Source organism: Athene noctua, chromosome 8 (genome assembly GCF_965140245.1).
Source record: "Athene noctua chromosome 8, bAthNoc1.hap1.1, whole genome shotgun sequence".
NCBI classification, from domain to species: Eukaryota; Metazoa; Chordata; class Aves; order Strigiformes; family Strigidae; genus Athene; species Athene noctua.
The window spans coordinates 29239835-29261792 of record NC_134044.1 but is presented as its reverse complement, the minus strand read 5'-3'; the positions used below and the strand labels follow the sequence as shown (position 1 = coordinate 29261792).

The window sequence follows — 21958 nt, the reverse complement described above, 5'->3', positions numbered from 1 at the left end:
TTTGGGTTTTTTTTGTGATGCTACTTTTCTTTGGCTATCTTCTGTTGGTTTTTGGGGAAGAGGCTGTGCAGCAGTGCAGGCCATGCCTTCTGCTCTTCTGTCTCCTCCTGCTCAGAGACACAAAGCGTTTATTTCTGTCATCCTTTAGTCTGTGTTTCCTGAATTCATATTTACATCCCTTCAAAGAGAATGAGTTTTTTGATGCCTTTTAAATGTAAGGTCTTTAATGCTACCAGAAATATTTTCAAGCCTGAGGTGTTTTTTATTTGAATATCAGAGGCCCATTCTTTCAGAGGGACCCTAAATAAATAATATTAGGATGGAGTTATACTACCAAGTCATGCTTTTGCTGTATTTCTTTTAAATTGCTTTTTATTGATTATTTTTATTATTCTTTAAATTGCTTTTTAGAGTCTCTTAGATTACTTTTGCCATCAATATATTGTCACTGCAGAAAAATAGATTTTCTTACTTTCTACCTCGAATAAATGTCAGTGCCATTCATTCATGCACATCCCATCTTCCAGAACACATTAGTGAGATGGGTCTCTGCATCTTTTGTCAAAGTAGATGTGTCATATAGACAGACTGATTTGAACTACAATAATTTTTGATAGATCTTTTCTTGCAAGCTGGAAACTCTGGTTGTGTATGTGTGTACAAGCTGCAGTATGCATCTGCCTCTGAGGAGTGTTCAGTGTCCATCGGGGTTCAAACATCTGCTTAGCTCCATACCGTGCAGACCAACGGCTCCAGCTGTCCTTCCGAAATGCTGTTAGCAAGTACCTGGGAAATGCCGCCCCAGGCTCTGAATGTGGTGTAGTTACTGTATGTCAAAGTCAGGATTGTTTTTTAACCCTTTTTTTTATTCTTCAGAATGTGTTTGGGTCATGGTGAGATGTCTTTCCTCACAAGTTAGAAGCAGAGTATCTTTCTTTGCCCCATTTATTTCTGACTCTGCTAATGACCTTCTGTTACCAAACTGAAAGAAGTCCATGAGGGTCCTCAGTAAAAGCACAAACAAAACCCCTCCAAAACAATAATAATAAGAGAGCTTGTGTATTTTCCTGTGTTGACCAATTAGCCGTGGAGCCATACAGCAATCGTTAGGTAAATCCTTCCTTTGTGAGCACAGCTGGGAGGGGTACAGTGAGACTGAAGAGTGGAAAAGTGACTGCTGGGCAAAGGGCAAAATGCCCTTTTTAGGCACCTTTCTGCACTGTGTTAGCCAGGCAGTCGGTAGATTTGCCGCCAGAGTTTGGCTGACGTGTGTATATGTTCTCTGGATTCCCGAGGCTGAAGAGTTGGCAGGCAATTTAACATTATTTTAAGTATCACCTTTGAGTATCTTCTTGCACAGCAGTATTGACTCTTGCAAATAAGATGTTGTATGTTGTAGCTGTTACCTCCCTGCTGCTCGCTCTCTCCCCAGGTCCCGTTGGGTTTGGAGGTAGGTATAAGATGGAGACCACTGCTGAGTACATTAGACTGCCTTTCCTTGTATGTGTAATGGCCCCTTAGGTTTTCTGTGGGGTGCAGTTGTCTTTGCACTGCATAAACCTTTAATGCTTCAGCTAAAGCAGATATTTTTTTGTTTTGGTTTGTTCTAAGAAATCCAGAACTTGTTATTTCATTATTAAAATCTCAGTTTTTTCATTTTAGAAGGGTAAGAATAATTTTGGGTAAAAATAACTTCGCAGCTTCTGTTTAAAAAAGCAAAAGTAAATGCTGGCTGGTCAGCAGTGGCTGATAGGAAGCTTCCAACTGGACCACAGAAACAGTGATCACAGTTGGTGGTTTTTGTCTTCAAACTGTTTGCAGTTGCATTGAAGAGTCTGAATATAGACTTTTTGAAGTCTTTTTTTCTAGTATTAAATCACTTATTTCTAAGTACATGATGCAGCTATCATGGAAATGAATATTTATGTTACAATCTCCAGTTTACATCCAATAACTTTTCTTTGCACCCCTCCTCCATGTTTTCCTTTTTTTTTTTTTTTAAACAAAAGGCAAAAAACCCCAACACAAAACACCTAGTCAGCAGTAAATCTTTTCTTTCCCCCCTCCACTTTGCAGGCAATATTTGAAGTGATATCTTCTGAGCATTCTTACTTGCTGAGCTTGGAGATTCTGATCCGGATGTTTAAAAATTCCAGGGAACTGAGCCTCACAATGACCAAAACGGAGAGTCATCACCTTTTCTCCAATATCACGGATGTTTATGAAGCAAGCAAAAAGTAAGTGTAGCAATGAATTTCTACATTATTTTTTTTTAAATACATTTTAAAAATTATAAATTGAAATTCAAAATTTAGTAATTATAAATCTAAATTACTTTTAAAATTATACCTGAGGGGTCATTATTGGTAGTCAGAATATCTTTCAGTCAAGTAATGAAATGTAGCATGCAAAACAGTGTGTTTAGTGTTACACAAAATGAAGGAACAGCTGCAAGGTAGCAAATTCAGCAAAAATTTAGACCAGACAATTTAAGACTGAGAAGTCAAATAAATGTTAATATGCAGTCTTAGTTTTATAAACTGTAAAGAAATTAGAATGGAATTGGATTCTCAGTTCTTTGAGAGCACCAAAATGTACGTGCTCTGCAGTGCTAAAGAATCATTCCATATAATACAAACAGCTAAGGTTTTATTTTGCTAACCTAGATTGACTCTGTTTGTGTAACATGAGTGAGCCCCTGTTTAAATGGATCATATGTTCCTGACACACCTCACAGGCAGGTCCTGGAGCAGTAGAGCTTTGGTTTGTGCCGTCTGTGATACGTGGTAGCGTTTGGAGACTCGGGCTGTGCCTTACCTACACTCTTGTTCTCTGAGGCATCTTGCTCTTATTTGGAAAAGAATTAGGTTTTCTTGTGAGAATACTCTCTCTTTTTGAAGTTGAACAGTTAACTTTTCTGGCTGTACTGATTTAGGAAGGAGAGCTTACAGGTAGGCTGAACTGCAGATGTGTGGTTGTTATTAAGTAGGTGTTTGAACATAAAAGTAAGTTTCTGGTTGGAATCTCGAGGAGCCATTTTAGAGTGGTAACCACTCTTCCAAAACTGCATGTTCATTTGAAGGTGGAAGATACAAGTAACCATGGACATGTACAGACTCACCTTGCCACTGTGTTTGAGTTCAACACAGTTGATTTAATGGGATAAGCTTGGTATTAGTTTCTCTGAAAATAGGTAGGGAAGAACATCATATGTTTTAGTAGAAATAAGCATCCTTCAAATCTAAACAGTCCCTGAGCTAAATGTTGATATTCAAGCATTCATACCTAGTCTTTACAGGCTACCAAATTAAGCTTAGTCTGCCCTTATTAAACTGTTAAATATTGAGCTGGACTTTCATACTTGTCCTTAAGAAGTGACTCTTGTTTTCCTTAATTAGTTGAATCACTGTTTACTTTCTGCCGAGTACTGGCTGTGCAGCAAACGGAGTGGCTGGTATCTCTTGTGTAAACAGCAGAGGCGTGTTGCTGTTCCTGGACAGAGCTGTGCACGCCGTAGCACCTCGCACCAAAGGTCTCTGTTTTGGTTAAAGAGATCTGCTGCACGCTATCAGCTGCTTTTTTTTGACAAGTTTCTTCAGTACAAAATCAATAACAAGAAAAATGGACACACTACAAGTAGTGCCTGATGGAAAGGAAATGTTGGCAGATCTTACACGATACAAATGCTGAGCAGTCTGTTTTGCAATTGCTGATAATTACTGCCACCATTATTTAATTCGGGACACGTGTATGTATGTGCACTCACAGTGTACTTCAGGGTTTCAGATACTTCAAACTATTTCGAAAAGTTGTTTAATGAGGCTTTTGCCTTGTAATAATTTGTTCATTACCATACCTGGTTAATAGCAGTATCAGTAGGTGAATTACTGTGGTCTACATAGCTAAAAAATAAAAATGTCTGTGCTGCTTTTCTTACACCTTATTTCCAGATTGAAATAAAGCACGGTGGCTAAAGGATGTGCATGGCCTAGTTAAGGTACTGATTGATCTAACTGTGGCATTAAATATATCTTTCTACCCTGGAACAGAAAAATATTACCCTCCTTTCAGAAAGGAGGCTAGTGGTTGGATAAGGGATCTGTCAGGGTAGGAATATTTCTGGAGTTAGCCCTTCCCACTTTTTCAGCTTTTTTTTGGTTCCCTTTTCTTTTGTCCCCTTTGTTCCCTTCTTGTAGAAATTGTGATGTTCTCAATTCTTTACCTTTGAGGAACTTAGCAAGTTTCCTGTTCCCAGTCATAGTAATGTCCCTTCTTGGCTTCTGTTTCTCGGAAGCCCCATGAAGTCTGTGCAGTTTTACATCTGTTGTGCAGATTTGACTTTGTCTTGTGAAGTTTTTGTTTCATGGAACGTATGTGTGAGAGAGCCTGATGAATTGTGCCAAGTGCCAGCCCAGTTCAGGAGCTGTATAATAGGTGTACCTTTGGACTCCTTCGGTATTCCTTCATTTCTCCACCCCCCTGTTCCCTTTTGTGTCTCTTATAGTTGAGGTCTTTTGCCAGCAGTTGGATATCATCTGATGCCACAGCCACCCCAGGGGTGAGAGTTGTGTGGCAGCAGTCTTGTCAGGGAGTGCAGCTTATCAAAGCCCTTAGCTGCAAGGAACAGCGCTTCTGAAAGGCTTCTGCCTACCTGAAATGTGAATTGCAAAAGAAAAGTAAAGTATCATGAGCCCAATTTTTGCCAAACAAATGTTGATGTCACAGAACCATCATGTATTGGGGGTAATTACCATCTCTTTTTAGATAGCTTAAGAGCAATCCAAGGTTTAATTACCTTGCAGACTTTGCCTCTCCTTTGGATTGTTCCTGTTAAGACACAGCTGACCATACTAGGATAGCTCAGCGAAGAGGTTTTTCTCCCTGTGTTTTTCCTTGTGTTGACTAAGCCTTCCAAATCATTCAATCCACTTCTGAATTTCTCAGTTAAAATATTTAGGGCAAAGATGGGGGTGGGGAGAGCAATATTTTTAGGGGAATTCTTACAACCCTTTTGATTAATGGTCTTAAAAGGAAGTGGGAGGGGGGGGGGGAAAAAGAAAGAATGGAAAAATACCACACTAGCCTAAAATTATAATCTTATTCTTTCTTGTCTGGAAAGTCTAATGGTTTAAGAACTTGGGTTTTTATAACTTGGAGTAAAAACAGAATTCATAACTCCTTTTTAAAACTTAAATGGAAACATATTTTGTTTCCTGAGTTATGCAATACTGTTAAATTGTAACAAAACTTTTGTGCTGGCTTTTTACAACCACATATGTGTAAATAATGAAAGTGATTTTAAAACAGAAGCCCCTTGGTATCTCCAAACTATCGCTTCCCATTTTCAAGGTCTTTCAAAGTAGCAAAATCCATCCTTTTGTTATAAAATTGTAATAAAATTGAGCATCTGTCCAATTATGCTGTATTTTAAGCAGCCTTTCCTTTACTTAAAAATATAAAGTCTGAGCACAAGTGTAGTTATCAGTGCTTTCGGTTGCTTAGAAAAAGGTTTGGTGAGCTGAAGAACATGAACTGATAAAAATACTATCTTTAGTCAAAATTGCTTAAAGCTTATATCTAGGAACTTTGACTTAGAACATGTTTAATGGAAACTCTCCAGAAACACCAAGATAGGCTTTTAATGCATGACAAGGCCTTTTCTGGTGAAACAAAGCTGCCTTTGTGAGGAGCAGAATACAGACAGCAAAGACCGTCTCTGCTTTTGGGAGCTCACTGGAATGTCTCTAACAAAGAAGAGTCGATCTGAATAATTTGCGCAGCATACATTGTGTTTGTGTATGAAAACATCTTGTAAGGTGGTTTCAGAAAGCTTAAGTCTCTTACTGTGTATTTGCCTGCATGTGTAATGCAGGAATTCAGAACTGGTCGGACAGAAAATCACACGCACTGCAGCTGAGTCAGTGAGAGGGGTTACCTCGAGATGGGGGTGCCAGGGGCCGCTTACACAGAAATAACGGCCTGTGCCCTCTGAGAACGCTGCGCAGTCAGTCTCACCAGTCAGAAGAACTCTCGTGGTGCGAATGGGGTCAGCTTCCCAAGAGCCTGGCTTGGGAAAGGGGAGCTACAGGGAAATTAGTGAGAAGTCTTGAAGAACAGTTTGGCCTGACATGTCAAATCACCAAATTTATAGGAGAAAGAAAAGCTTTAACATTTTGTTTCTCGCTCTGCCGTTAGGCCAGCAAAAGGCAGAAAGCTAATGAAACATCAGAAGATGAGCATTAGCAGAAAAAGACACAAATCAAAAAATATTTTGACATGTTCTGACTGTTTTTAAACTCCATGTCTTGATTTTTGGTAGAGAAGCCGGTGTGGGTTTGTGAAGTAGGTTAACAAATCATTGTCTGAGTATCTTAATTTAATTTTATATGTGTGAATTTACATTTAGGTAAGCTTTCTCGTAGCACTTCTTTGTAAATTAGGTTAACGTTTCACCTTTTTTCCAACATACTTTAAATGATGCAGCTTCATCTTTTTCTACAGGAATATACAGTCCTAGTGTTCATTTAAGAAGTGTGTGTATTGAATCGGTTAACTAGGCATTAGAAACATTACTTTTGGAGAATGCAGAGTTCTGTTGCTCAGTTTCTTTGGAAGATTAAAAAAAAACCCTAAACAACAACAATAAACTCCAAAACCCCCAAACCTGTAATTAAAAAAAAAAAAATAAAGACACTGAGTAGACCCTGGGTGATGCAGGTGAACTATAATGAAGGAGAATTATTTGTAAGTTACAGCTCACCAATTTGATTTCCAGGTAAGGCAGTGATAGAAGTCTTGAACATCCTTTTTTCCTGTTGGGTCTAGATGGATGGTCTTAGTCTGTGTTCTGTACTTTATCGCTGTTCTTGCCATGAGCAGTTTCTGAGGGCAGCCAGCTGCGTGTGGTTACCCTGTGGGGTAAGTGACACTGAGCTGTGATCTCAGGGAGAATTTCTGTGCTCTTTCAAAGAAAGTTGTTCATCCTGGACCTTTTGAAGCAGATAAGTGGCTCTCCTTATCAGTCAGGCTGAGTGACTGAGTTGGATATGGTGGGCAGAGCAATGGGAGCAGGAGGGAGAAGAATCCTCCCAGGGGATGTGGAAGCAGGACATGGGGCACGCGTGGCTCTGTGCAGGGGCTGGTGCCTTGCCCTGGCCCGCAGCGGGGCTGGCGAGCGCTCGGTCCCTACGTGCCGCTGGGCTTCTCGAGGTGTTGCTGAACGTACTCTTTGTGACTCGGGCCTTTCTCCCAGCCTTGCTGCATCTTCCGCTTTTGCTGCCCATGGGGCCTTTTTTTTGACTGTCAGGAGATTCCAGGGATTCTGGAGGACATACTGTAGAGCAGGGAGTCCAAAATACCATTTTCTTTTTCTTTAAATTGTGAGTGCCCACACATTTATGGATTTGCATCACCTGGGACAGCACGTGTATCCTTGTGTTTCCTCAGATTGATTCCTTCATGGTTTGTTCTGACATGGGTGCTTGTTGCTGAACTCTGGCTTTAATATCTAGCAATTATTTGTTTAGAGCGTTCTTCTGGCAGCTGAAATAACTCTCTAGACTGACCTGAGCTGTTCCTTTGCAAATGACTACCAGCGCTGGTAAACAGGAACTTTAAAATAATAGGCAGTTGGTACTTGCATTCCTGACCCGGTGATTGTTCTTGTACAATTCAGCTTCCTTATTGGAGACAAGATTAGATACGTGACTTCAGCACCTGACAGCAACAAATCTGAACAGAATCATGCTTCCCTCAGCTCATTTTCTTGGTTGAACAGAACTTAAGGGAAAGAATGCTTCTTTTAAAAAGAGTTTAGAAATTTTTAGAGGTATATATGCACTGTGTAATACTTAATGTAGTAAATACCTATCAATTACCTATATATAAAGTGCCATCGAAGAAAATACCTAGTTTTCCAGAACATACAGTAAGCCTTTAGCTTCTAATTATTCACTTCAGTGTATTGGAAAGAATACCCCCAACTTGCAGATTTCCATCCATCACCTTCATGGTGTATTTTCATGCTGTATAGACTCAACTGTTGCCGGTGGAGGAGGAGGAAGGGCGCAGTAGGAGGGTCCTCGGGCAGTGGCTCTGCCGGGGAGGCTGGAGCCCGGTCTGTGTGAGCCGGCTCTCCCCCACCGCTGAGCCGCCCTCCTTAAGGGGTGACCCGGTCCCCGAGCTGCCTCTCCCCTGGCTCTGACGTGTCACCCACAGGCACAGCAGGCTCCCGAGCAGGGAGGTGCTTTCTTGGCTGGTACTTATGGAAAAGTTTCTCAGCCCAAGATATTTACTGTTGATAGGGAGCTGGGGGGGTTGCCAGTGGGGATGGGTTTAACTCCTAAAAGATTTTCTGAGAACAGTCAGTGTTTTAATATGATATTGGTGGAGTAGTGAAGTGTTTTTCAGTACATTCCCTTCCATGCTGTGCAGGGTTCTCTTCACGCTGTCCGTCGCGTTCTCCGTTGCAGGTGCCCCTCTGACAGAATGCCAGCTCACTGTAAAGGAAATGGAACCTAGTCACAATTCGCTTGTCTCTTGACTTGCACGATCCTCTGTGAAATTAAGTATAACTCCCGTTAGATTTCACAGCCTCTGCTCAGCCCTATCTTTGCCTTCACGCCTGCTCAGAGGTGTTGTAAAAGATCACTTTTGGAGAGGCCGTCTGAGAATCTTCCGTATCGCTGTGTACGGCACAGCACGTGTTGGTGGAGGGCGTTCGCCGTTGTGTATCGGTTACCGGGGAATTCAGCCTGAGCTTCAAGTCAGTTATTAAAACCAGATGGGACTAGAACCCAGAGTAAACTTGCCTTACTTCGTCACTCCAGCGGCTTGTGTGGTATCTTCAAGAAACACCAACATAAACATAAAACTTGAACTGTCTTTATGGTTCTTTTTTTCCAGTGCTGGATATATGAAAATTAAATATTAGTTGCATAAAACTTGCATTTCTTCAGAAAATCTTCTGTATCGCAGGGGTCATTTGTGATGTCATTTAAATGCTGACCATGTAACCACATGTTTAGCATCTTGCCTTCAGGGTGTTTTACCCAGCAGATCTTGAAATGCCTGTCAAGCTTTGCATAGACACCATTTAAAATAGCGTTGGCTGGTGTGATCTTTTAAGGAGACCTTTGGATCATGTTAATGTTTGTTTACTTTTTTTGCTAATTAAAATAGACACTATGTAGTAAATCAAGGCAAGTGATTTGCCAATGTTTGCCAGATCCCTGGGGCGGCAGTCTCCTGCAGTGCTCAGAGCAGACCCTTCAAGGCGTTGTTTCTGAAGGATTACACGATGTACAGTGTGATGTACAGTGTTTCGCTGGGGGGTTTATTTGGCAGTGTAGATGGACCCTGTATTTGTCAGCCTTTCTACCACGTGATCAAAACCTAAATGAGCACCCTTTGCCAAGGTCAGGGGTAGCAGAGGGAGGTCCTCTCCTTACAGCCTGCAGCACTGACTGCAGGACAGAGGGAACCCATTCTTTTGATGAGTTTTACTCAAGAGTTTTCCAGAGTAAATCAGGGTTGTTTTCAAAACATTCTTTTTCTCCGCTACCTTCCCTGAAGGGATGAGTGCAGTATTCTCAAGCATTTACATGCCAGGGGAGGAAGGAATTGGAAAACAGTTCTGCTCAACTCTCCTCTGTGGACAGGTTGATTTAAACTTCTGTGGTGGGGTTGAGTTCATCTGAAAAGATGCACGATGCACCTTCAGCCGCTTGGCTGCTTTCTGTTACTCTCTGGTTTTCTCAAGGCCCTCACAATCTCTCCCATGCAATACTGCCTCTGGGTTGTCTTTTTACTTCCCTGCAAAACGTGATTCTACTTCCTTATCTCTGACACTGGACTGACAGCAGATGCCAGGGAATAGTGAGTGGTGACTTGTGCGTTTCTTGGGACAAGGTTCGGTAGAAGAGCTGGCAGAGCACCCAGGGCTGTGAGATACCAGTTACAGTTGCTGTGGCACCTCAACCGCATGATTGTCCGCGAGTGTTTTTATGGATTTTTAGTTGTGGTTGCTGAAGCTTGACGATACTAACAGTGTTTGTCAGCTGAAAGGTACTTCAGTTTCTATTTTAGATTTACAAAAGTGATATTTCTGAATAGTCATTAGAATCTTTGTTGTACTTCTCTCTGTAGAGAATTCTAGTAACTCTTTCCTGCCTATCTATGCTTGTGTTTAAACTGCATCTGCACACTGTTCTTTCAGTATTCTTTGTGTATTGTATTACTACCAAAATTATTTTGACAAATTAATTGTCCTTGTGTCACTTTCTGGAAAATTTAAGACTCTGCAGCTCCATACTGTCAATTTATCTTCCTGTGGAAGTGCAGCACAGATGGTATGTCGCTCAGTGTCCCAGATTTTTGTAAGGAGACACTCACTATTAGGTCCCCTTGGAATTTTTCCTCTTGTAATTAGATTACTTTTCAAAACTTTTCTGCTGGTCCTTGGCCTAGGACTTTGTGCTCAGTTTTGCCTTTACTTCTATAATTACTTTTGGAGATACATTTTCTAGCTGAGGTCCTCAGCCTGGGAGCTGATACTTCTCTACCTAATTGTTTTCGAATGACTGTTTTTAACGTTAACAATATAGTTTCTTTTCTTAAAAGAGAAAAAACCACCACCCAAACCCCAAATTTTCCCTCACCAGTGACTTAAAATGGTTTGGCTTATCCAGCAGCAGATAGTTTTGACATCAAATAAAAATAACTAATCTTGAGATGACATGTTGTTTGAAACGGGGATTGAAACCATATTCTAGATGAATGGCCTTAAAATTGTGAGTTTAACCAAGAGTCATAACAGCCCTCTCTATTGTAGAGGGCTGTTGTAGGACCAGCAGAGTAGAGTGAGTTTGTTTATTTGTATCCTTTATTTTTGCACACTGATGTAAAAGGTTGAGTTTTGGTGCTAGTGGTGCCTGGAGGTTTTCCCGTTGCCCGTTGCTCCCTCAGTTCAGCCAGCTGCCAGCCAGATGAGATGTAGCTGAACAATAACTCACTAAACAAACCTGGTCAGAGTTTTCTTTCTCTCACCTCTCTCCCATCCCCATCCGAGCAGTTCCCTGATCTTGTCGAGTGTCAGCCCACAAGCAGTTGTGGCGACGTACCTGAAAGAGCGTGGTAGGAGAAGGACAGAATAAGTTGGACAAGAGCTGTGGAAGCTGGCATCGCCAGAACTGCAGCGTGAAGCTGCCAGCTGCCATAATATTTATTGGTACTGAAACCTGTCTGTATGTAAACATATTCTCTGTTTAAAAAGAAAAAAAGAAATTGCACAGCAGCAGTCGTAGCTGACTTCTTGGAGCCTCTGGCTCTTCTGTGGCATGATCTCTGCGTAGAGAATTATTTATGTGAACATTTGTGTTTAAGGACAGTAGAACAAAAGTACTTACAAATCTCTAAAGCCTTCCAGCTGTAACCCAGAAGCTATGTAAGCAGTAGGTGTCGATGTGGCCTTTCCTGCAGAGCATGACTGTCATGATCACCTGAAGCTCAGTGCCCACACAGTTCTCCTCAAGCAGTTGTGCTTTGTTGTTGGGTCTTGCAGGGTTTGTTCTAGGAGCAGCTTACGAGTCTTTTGCCGATTTTCAGCTGTCGCTGTTGTAGGAAGCACAAAAGAGGAAAACTGTATTTATCTGCGTATTTCTTTACTACCAAAGTGGATGAATATGCAGTGGTTGATCAGACTTGCATCTCTGCTTTCCCTGTGCAGAGACTGGTAAGGAATGAAGCAGCAGCCTTTCTGAGTAGACACTGAGTGATAAGTCTTCAAGCGGTCAGTCTGGTTTCAGAGAACTGCCACTGCCCCTTTTGCTTATGTATATTTTTGAAAAGGCACCAAGTTGTTAGCAATCCTAGAAATATCCGTGTTTACAAGGCTGTCACAGTGGGAGGATAGATGTATGTTGCCTTGGCTCCTCTCGTGTATCACTGGGTCAGTGTGCTTTGTTTAAATGAGATTTTAAACCTCAGATTCAGGAGGTGAAAGCTTTCACTGCAGACAGGCGAGTTGTGTTGCGCTGCTCCCGTTACTGCGGCCTGCGGAGGCTGGTCTGTGACCGCTCGCAGCTGGGAAGGCTTCCCTGCCCGCGGGGGGGTTTGCCATCCCGCGAGCCACGCTGTGACCCCTCCTGCGGATGGGGAGATCGTGTGTACAGACGCTTATTTGTGCATTTTATAGGAAAAGCAGCTTTATGAACAGCAACTTCCTCCCCACTTTTAACTATGTGTGATGTTTTGCTGCTCCGGTTCGCTTCTGCAGAGGCGTAGGAGAGCGGCTGAAGAGCCTGCGCTGGCGCAGAGGGGGCTCCAGCAGCCCCTGAGCCTCCTGCCCCTTGGCCCCTCCCGTGCCGGGCGCCGCCACTCTGCTCCGAGCGGCCCCACGCGGGGCTGTGCACGCCTGTGCACGCCGTCGCGGTGAGCAGGACACGTGCACTGCGCGCCGGCGGGCGTGGAGGTCAGGGGGCCGCCAGCTTGGCGCGGGCGCCCGCGGGAGGAAGAGCCTGGGAGTGTTTGCGGCCTCCCTCTGGCGCAGGGCTGCCCGCGGAGGTACCCGCTGGGCTCTGAGAGGGGGGGCAGGAGCCTGGCGGGGGAATTCCTCATCTGAAATAAAGTCTGGAATTTGTCATTTCCTCTGGAGAGTTTCCTGGGCACTCTCTAAATCACTGTTCTTTCCAGACCCTGGTGGAGAGTTCCCTGGCTGATACACTTCCCTCAGGACTGAGCAATACTTGATTTGTGGTTTTGTACACTTCATACTTTTATGTTAAAAACCTTTCTTCCTGGATATTAAGATGGATGAGTTCTCTTGCAAATAGTAACACCACCAGTATTTGGTCGTGCTGACCCTCAGACAGTGGGAAGCTCGGGGTCACGGGCGACACCCCGGGTTTGTGGAGCCTGGGGGAGTTACGCGCCCGGTCGCTCGCCGAGGTCTTTGCCCTGTTTGCTACTTTGGCCGTTCCAGCAAGTGTGTTATATGGGAGTGGCCTCATCCCTGTTGCTAGAACGCTTCACAAAATGATGTGTAAATTCATTGTGACATGCAAGAGATCACTTTGTCCTGTGACAAATGAGAATGTAGGTGACTTCTCAGACTCGGGGAGACAGGGAGAAGCATCCTGCTGCTTCTCAGTGCTGTAAGAAGCATTGCTGTGTTCAGCATGGGAAAGGTTTTTGAAAATGAAGACTGCTGTTGTGACATCTTCATAATTTATCAAAAAGATTTATATTTCTAGTGCCACTGTGTTTTTGCTGGGTTCATTTGTCAGTGGGTATTAATTGGTTGAATCAAGATCTGTTTTTCTGAAATGCATGCCAGTGAGCTAGATGCTGTGAGCACTTCCCCACTACCTCAAGAATCTGGCTGTAACAGAATATATTGGCAAGGTTGCCATGGCCTTTATTGTTCTGGATTTCTGCCAGAATACTATAAATAGTCAAAAAGGCAAGTGGCTTGCCATTAGTTCAGTTACTTGTGGGTAGGCCTGCTGGAAGTTGTTCCAATTTGTTGCAGAGTGAAGGAATAGGCTGTCGGGGTCTTTTTTTTCCCTCTTGTTTGGTTTTGTAGTTGCTCAGTGGATATTGCCTAATAGAAGGTATTTTTATGGGCTATTAGCTTTGAAGGGTTTGATGTTATAAATATAATCTGTATGTATTGTTTTCCATTATTTAGATTGTGGTAACTCCCATAACAAACATTAATTTCAGACATCTGTGGATGCAATCCTTCACTTTAATCACTCTCTTTTTAGCCATTCTTTTGCTACAGGCTCTGATTTGTGATTCAGCATAAACATTCTATGGAAGTAAGACTGTAATTTTTCCCATTTTTACCATGTAAAATCTCATCCCTGTGTCGTGTCATGTCCCGTCCCCATCCCCCCCCCCCCCCCCCCAAAAAAAAAAAAAAAAAAAAAATTGTGATGCAGATGTTAAGATTCTGTTCCTGATGTGAATATTCAGATCTGGATAGGCTACTCAGAAATTTTTATTACTTTTATCTGAAGTTATCTGAAATTGGTACTAGTTTTTCCTGTTCCCTTATCTCCAAGAGGAGGAAGCTAAATTGTTCCTGCTTCCACTCCATTGGCTTTTTTCTGTTACTGGATAGTGGTAGAGTGTCAGCAGCAACATCGCTCTGAAGCTAAATCTGCATTATAATCTTCTTCGTGCCAGACATGTAGGTCATTTAACTTTGAAAACATTAAACAAGGATAATAATAATGAACTTCAAACAAGTGCTCTGCAAGCCAGCCTGCAGTTCACTTGCACATCCAGAATGGCTTTGACAGCAATGGACTGGTATTTTCCGTGGCTGTGGCATCTGACAGCGCTGTCCGGAACAGTTAGTGATGGGGAATTATGTGGACCTGGGAGAAGATTAAAAATTAGTGCCGAAAGCAGTAGGAAAAGGCCAGATAAATGGTTGAAAACCTTGATTCTATGGCTGGTATGTAACCCATACAGAAAACCACAATGGTTGATGCCGTCTGTCCCTCCCACCAGCCTGGTAGTGCTATTATGTGTGTTCTGTCATTCTGCAAACAGAATAAAATGATTGCATGGTAATTGGATCAGAATTTTTTTTCCTCTTTGCTCTCTTGGGTGCTGATCACCTGGCTCTGGTGACAGCTGGTGTTCCACCTTTACTGCTGTTTCGGATGGATCTTCACTGGTCGGTTATTTCCCAGTTGCACTTGCCAGAAGGGCTTTGCCATCGCTGGTCTTCTGCAGTGACCCTTGCTGCAGGGAAACCTACTGGGGTTTTGCGGTAGCTCTGACCTTCCTGACCTTTTCCTTTTACGTGCTGTGGTTTGATTCTGCATGCTTTTTGCTCCAGGTTAACAACTGATTCTGTAAGATAATAGTTTTCCTAATGCTAATTTGGCCTGCCTAGTTAAAAACCTCTTTTACCTGGCCTAATTGGATTATTTTTTTTAATCCAGTGCAATCTAATTTGGAATATCCAGATAGGAAAATACAGTATTCATAAGAATGTGAGTCCTGCTCAGTTCATATTTTTACCTAGGGGTGAAGGGAGAGTAAATGGTGAGAAGAAACATTGACCAAAATGATTGATATTAGGACATTTACTTTGTGTATCTTTGTGGTGCCTGTTTCAGCAGAGCTCCGCGGTGTGCCTGGGAGTTGGGCAGTTGTTAAGTAGCCACAGCACAGGCCTTACAAAGGTGACTTGTGTGGAGCAGGGCGGGACGTTGGGCACGTACCGCTGGGCACTCGTGCTTATACACCTGAAGTAACCAGAGCTGCTGAGGAGGTCGTGGGGATCATTGAGGAAAGCAATGGCAGCGGGTAGGAAAAACTGGCTTAAGAGAATTGCCTGAGCAAGTATCAGACATTGCTGCTGGTGTGATTACCAGCTTGTTAATGAGCTGCCTAAGGACCCGGGCAGACCCTTAACAGGAGCCACCAGCATTACGGAGGAAACTCATAAGGACAGGCCAGGCTCCAGTGTTGGTGCGATCTAGCCCAGGGTCTGCACATGGGGGAGGAAAAGAAAAAAACGGAAATGAATTCATCCTGCATTTCTAAATTTGGCAGGTGTCCTTTTTGGGAGGGGGAGTTTCAGAGTATTAAAAATTGGACGTTTATTTTAAACAAATAAGGGCAAGATGATAGGAATCAAATGCTGTCTTATGATGCTGTTTGACTTTCACTTAATTTGCTTTAACCAGAAAACTTCTGGTTAACAGAAACAAATGCTTTAAATAAACCCTTCTGGTATTAAGCAAAAAAAGTCAAGTCACACAGCACGACTAATTCATAGTTGGTTAAATTGAATTGAACACTCAATCCCTCAGTACTGATCTTTGACAGAATATGTCCTAAAATTTTAAGTAAAAGGTTTTTATGATGTGTCTGATTCACTGATTGCATGTAGTAATGAGCAGACTGGATGCAGAAAAAGAACAACCTTTGATTGAAACTCCAGTGCGTGACTTCCAGAGGGGATTCTGCTTGCAGTACGTGTTGGGGATGGGACTTGGGTATGCTGCTTCTCTCTGTCCCTCTCTTCTGTTTGGTGTTTTGTTTTTTGTTTGGTTTTGTTTTAATCTTCTACCATCCAAGATTGTTACTGTTCCTTACAGTGACTGTGAGTGGTGATGTCATTAGTGGAGCCCCAGATAAATTCTAAAAGTGGGAGTTGTAGTCCAGCATGGTCAAACACCTTGTCAGCATGCCATAACGTATGGCAGAAAGAAATGGGGCATTTCCTAATTTCCTGAGCAGAGTAAATTGGCAGCGCACAGAGTTCTCCCAACTATAAACGTGTCTGAGTAGAGCAGAAATTAATTCCAGTCGTCTGCAGTTCATGGTGGTCAGCGGTTGAATCTGGCAGTTGTGGTTCATGAGAAATTGTAGACTTGGAGATGCTTTTTTTTTTTTTTTTTTTTTTTTTTTTCCTCCCCCCCCTTCCTTCTTGGACCCCAGTGAAATTTCAGGCAACTGTTAACTTTAGTATTTGTTCATGTATTGTTTGAGATCTCACAGCAACTTCGTATGCTTTGCCAGCGAGTGCTGTTCTGGATACTAAAAACCCAACTATGTAGCGTCATAGAAGTCAGTGGCACTGGAACTGTTCTGTGCTTTGAAAGAAGCTGGGTGGGGGATAGAAGGACGCTGCGGGACTCTCCCTGCCGAAAGCAGCAAGGCTGTTCAAGTACTGCTGCACCGCTTACGGGGGGAGTGAGGAGAAATCGCTGCTGCAGTAGACAGCGTTGTGTCTAGTTGTAGGCAGTGTCCTGGTTTTCATTAGGTGATTACACTGATAAACATCAGTCAGTTCAACCTGCGGTTAATGTGTCAGAACTTCAAAGAACAAAAACAAAAAATGCAAAATGAGAAAACCTCACCTTTGATTCTTCTGACTGTGAGAATCAGGCAAGCGCTCAATTCAGGCACCTTCTTTGAAGCACACCTGAAAGTGTCTTAATTCTAGTTAACCCATGTTGTTAAACACTTGTATGATAAGGTTCTGTTCATCCTGTTCTGCTCTTCCTACATGTTTGAGGTTTGTCTGTAAAAGAAACTGTGGAGGATGTTGGTGGTGACTTAAATGAAATGCTGCAAGGTGATGGATTATGAAGAGCCAGTGTTAATATTATTATGAGAGAATGTAATAAAGGGCCAAAATAAAACATGTTTCAAAATGTTTTAGCTTGACGTGCGATCATGTGTTCCAAGTATTTATTTCATTTTCCTGTGGTAGATGAGAATTTTTCTATTGGCTGATTTACTCTAGGGAGTTCAGGGTTCCTCTAGTGAATCATCATGTGTAAAGGCTGCAGGCAAGACGAGTATGTGAGAGATTCTCAGCAGCTTCCAGATTTTTAAGGATTGCACTGCTGGCAGTGTAGGTCATTGCAGTGACCTGCAATAGCTGAGCTGTGTGACACCCCAAACAGTAAGATGTTTCTAATGAGCTTCACACAAATAAAGGCTTTTGGTTTCTGGTAAGATTAGAAACGCAAAAAGGAGTGGAAAGCTTCCAGAGGCCAAAGGCACTGGCACATCGAACAGAGGAACGGGAGGGAAGTTCTGAGAACAAACATGTTTAGGGGAAAAGGTCAGCTCAGGATTTCTGTTCCCATTTTCACTGTTCCCAGTCTGTGTTTGGTTTCGGTGCAGGTTGAAGTACACGGTGCGTGAGCACCCTGTCCAGCTCAGGCTGCTATATATTACTTTGTTCTTAGCTTAGCAGTCTCACAACTTTCTCTCACCATCCATTTCTGGTATTGTCCCTCCTTTATTACAAGAGGAAATGTGTTAATGTGTGCTTGATGTTGTTTGTTTCTTTTCCAAGCCTGTTTCTAGAAGTTCTGGTCTAACCAGATCAGTAGCGCTGTTTCGGTTTTGGCAGCTGGAGAGGGGAAGTGCGTGCTGGGGGGTGCTGTGAGCGCTGCCAGGTGACACGCCACCCTCTGCCTGGCGTCGCTGACGGGCTCCCGCCTGGTTCTGCCAAAGGAGGATGATCTCACCCTTTCACAAGCCTTTCAAGTTGTCATTAGCTTATAGAGGTCTGGGTTGTGTCAGGTGAAGCGTAAAACGTTGCGAGAGAAAAGTCGGCTTTTTTCTGTAAAACTAAGTAATTGCTTCTCTTTTTTCACAGGTTCTTTAAAGAACTTGAAGCAAGACATCAGAACAACATCTTCATCGATGACATTAGTGATATAGTTGAAAAGCACACCTCCTCAACGTTTGATCCCTATGTGAAATACTGCACCAATGAAGTCTATCAGCAGCGCACACTGCAGAAGTTACTGTAAGAACCGATTTTAAAATGTGATCGCACCCCCGCTTTGTGGTGGGTGTGAGTAGCAGGCTGTGGTGTTGGGGCAGAGCCTGCAGCTTCCCACCGAGCGGGGCCTGGCAGCTGGGTGCCTCCCAGGCCCCGCGGGGAAACTGGCCTAGTTGATAGAACTCCTTCAAATCACACCTGCTTATTAATGAATTAATGATTTATTTAACAACTAGCAACTTTCACAAGTCTTTGGTAAAACACAACCGTTTAATTCTCGCCTCTGTTTTCCCCCAGAGCCACCAATCCGGCGTTTAAAGAGGTGTTATCACGAATCGAGTCCCATGAGGACTGCCGGAACTTACCAATGATCTCTTTCCTCATTCTCCCCATGCAGAGAGTCACTCGGCTTCCCTTACTGATGGATGTGAGAACACAGTTACTTTCCTACTTTTCCTTGATGCACGTTCTTTTAACGTTAGCATTCTTTCGTGTTCAGCTCCCAGTTCATTCCAGTCTCTTCATACCTTCTTTTATCAGGTGTGGGGCTGTAGATATGAAGCACCGTAGCATTTGTTCACTTCCTGTGACTGGTACCTCCTGCTCCTGATCCCCCATTCAAAAGTTAAATATTCAGACATTCTAATAGAACAGTTTTACAGTAAAGGGTCAAAATGACTCTGAAACCAAGAAGGAACCTAGCACCGAAATTGTAACTGGTGTTAGTATTAAAATTAAACCCTACAGTTGAAAAAACAAGACTTCATATGTAGTCTTGTAGATGCCATAAGGGTCCTTCTGCAGTAAATACTTTCAGGAGCAGGTTGTTACGACTCGCAGTTAAGAGGGTCACAGCATAACCCTGCAGAGTGAACTCAGTTCTCAAGTTTTCCACTATTTCAGTTTTGCTTTGTTTGTGCCTTTGTTTTTCTTGGAAACAGTTGTGTAAACCTTAAGACTTCAAAGTGAATTTGATTTTTAAGGCTTCGGTACCCGAAGTAGCACTCCAAGTATGTTCAGAGAGAAGGGAACATAATTAAACTAAAGACTAATTTAATGTAAAATATCTTATGATGTTTTTGTTTCTCAATCAAAAAAAGTGATTTAACTGGTGTGTCCTAGATTCAAAATGCCAGTTTCTGATAGGACTTCACCTCCAACTCATAAGAATAAGCTCTGTCAGTAGGTAAAACTGGCACATGTAATTCATGGATGGGATTTACTTCTCATTACTTCCCAGCACTTCCTCTGTTGGGACGCTGCAGCTGTCATCCCTTCCACGTGCTCTTGTTTTCATGGAATAATAGCATTATGTATGTTTTCCCACGGTACACGTTGTAGCCATCTCTGTTAATCCTTTGGAAATACCTTCCACAAGGTCAGACAGCATTACCTGGGGCCGTTCCCTTACTGCAGGTACAGAACAGATTTGTTCCAATCTGTGCTGCTTAGTCCTCTGAGGTAGCTGACATTTTATTTCAGACTATTTGTCAGAAAACTCCCAAGGATTCGTCAAAATACGAGACCTGCAAGCAAGCTCTGAAAGAAGTGAGCAAGGTATGTTCTCAGAAGTTTAATCTGGGCGCAGTGTTCTGTCTGCTTTGACCGTTTTCCATCCTAAATTGCACTGCGTGCTTCTGTCACTTCAAAAGTTCACTGTGAGAAGTGGCTGCTTTTGGTTTTTGTTAGTCGCTTGAGAATTTATTTTCATGTTTATTACTTTGTTCACCTGTTTCATTGTGTAGTTGGACAAATTTATTCTGTTGGCTGCCAGACACTCCAGCAGAGCGCTGTATGGTGGAGCATGCGTATGAAAAAGCCAAACCACTGTCCTGGCAGTGGAGAACAGAAAGTCTGACTCCTCTAAGCAAATTTAAGCATTCTTCCTTCTTTTACTGCAAGTTCACCAGATCACCTGTCAGTTGTTCAGAGTTGTTCTCCTGTAGTCATGCTTTTCTGCCAAGAATCAGTGGTGGCAGAAGAGCACAAGTCCATTTTCCAGGCAGAGATTGGCAATTGCAACAGCACCTACTGGTATAATAACTTCTGGTTCCTTTCGTTTGAGCCTGAGCAATCAGATTACCCACTCTCTTTAACTGGTGGGGTATATATTTGTATTTATTCATATATATTTGTATTTCATATTTATATCCTGGAAATGGACAACTCTTTAAAACAGAACATTGTGGTACAAAAAGAAAGCTTAAGGATCTAAGGACTGGCTGTTGTTTGCCTCCAGGATCTCAGAATTCCAGAAGCTATAGCGCATCACAGACTGTTGTGAAACGTGAAGTACTGGGCATTCTTTGTTAAAACAAAAAGTCCTTCTCACCGTGCTGGGGGCTAGACATTACCTTGGGCCTTGAACACTCTTGCCTACTTCAAGGGAAAAATGGATGTTCTTCATCCATAAATAATGCAAACAGGGAGAGCACTGAAGCATAAAAACTCTAAATTGTTTTATTTAAGAAAGGCCACTAGGGATCATTTTTATGCCTAAATTACTCTGCTTATGGCTTAGAGAAATCTCCTAAGCTCGGCAACGCTGTAGTGCTGCCAACACAGTTGGGTTTTTCTGTAGGAACCGTGTGAAGCGCTGGGTTATGGAAGGAGAAAAGCCCCTTGGTGCTGGGAGCTCCATGGCGTTGTGGGCTTAAGGGAATGTGTTTCCAGGCCCTTCCGTCTTTGCCCCCCGTTTTCATGTGCTCCCCTCCCCCCTGTGCAGGCTCCCCCAAAGCTGTAGCATGCTCTAAAACTGCATGCTGGTGGCCAGCTGCAATCAGGCTTTTCCCGGGGTGCTTTCTGCCCCAGTTAAACACAACGGGGCCGTGACATTTGCGTTGGGAGTTCCTGCTGTGCACGAGTGGGGTGGGGGTGGTGTGGGGAAGACGGGGCAGTCTGGAAGGCTCTTGGATCACAGAGCTGTAACTGTCTCAGTCAGAACTGTGGGCTGACCCTTAGTGCCATCAGGAATTCCCTGAAGAATAAACAATTATCGTAGGGTGGTTCGGGTTGAGGGGGATCTCGGGTTGTCATCCAGTCCAGGCTCAAGGCAGTCGGGTCACACCCGGTCACTCAGGGCCACGTTCAGTCTGGTCCTGAAAACGTTATGTCTGTGCCCCAGCCTGAAAATATCAGTTCCTGTGTGTATTTATGCTTCCCCAGAAATGCGTTTTATAAAGGAACAAAAGTTTGTAGTACAAGTCTCGAGAACACTAAACTTGTTCAATAAATGCCTCGTTTCTAGCTGGTGCGTTTATGCAACGAAGGTGCTCGGAAAATGGAACGGACAGAGATGATGTACACCATTAACTCCCAGCTGGAATTTAAAATCAAGGTAGGATGGTGATATTTCTGACCGTAAATCGTGTAGCATAGGAATAGCTTTGAGTGCACGATGAGTTTGACAGGTTCATTGCCAGCTCTAAGGGAATTAGCGCAGGCTGTAAAACTGAGGCGACATTTCAGGCCAGGAGGACGAGTTCATGCTCTGGGGCAGATGAAGCCCTGGAAGCGCAGAGAGTGGCCACGGCCTGTGGCATCAAACCCAGCAGAGCGAGCTTCAGGTTCAGGCTTCTTGGGGAAAGAGTCCCAGGATATATATTTTTAAAAAGAACCAATTACCGCAGAATGAGGTCTGCCCAGTCTCTGGGTTTCCCTTTGTGGATGAAGCCCTGTCCCTGT

General features: G+C 43.1%; 1 protein-coding gene across 1 annotated transcript in view; it reads left to right on the top strand.

Annotated features, from left to right (window-relative positions):
* Positions 1–21958, top strand: part of ARHGEF26 (Rho guanine nucleotide exchange factor 26) — a 49208-nt gene that overhangs the window by 11895 nt on the left and 15355 nt on the right. Inside the window, exons 5-9 of the mRNA XM_074911739.1 lie at positions 2077–2237; positions 18146–18298; positions 18572–18701; positions 19757–19831; positions 21522–21611. Coding sequence (XP_074767840.1) covers positions 2077–2237; positions 18146–18298; positions 18572–18701; positions 19757–19831; positions 21522–21611 — 609 coding nt within the window. The remainder of the gene's footprint in view (positions 1–2076; positions 2238–18145; positions 18299–18571; positions 18702–19756; positions 19832–21521; positions 21612–21958) is intronic.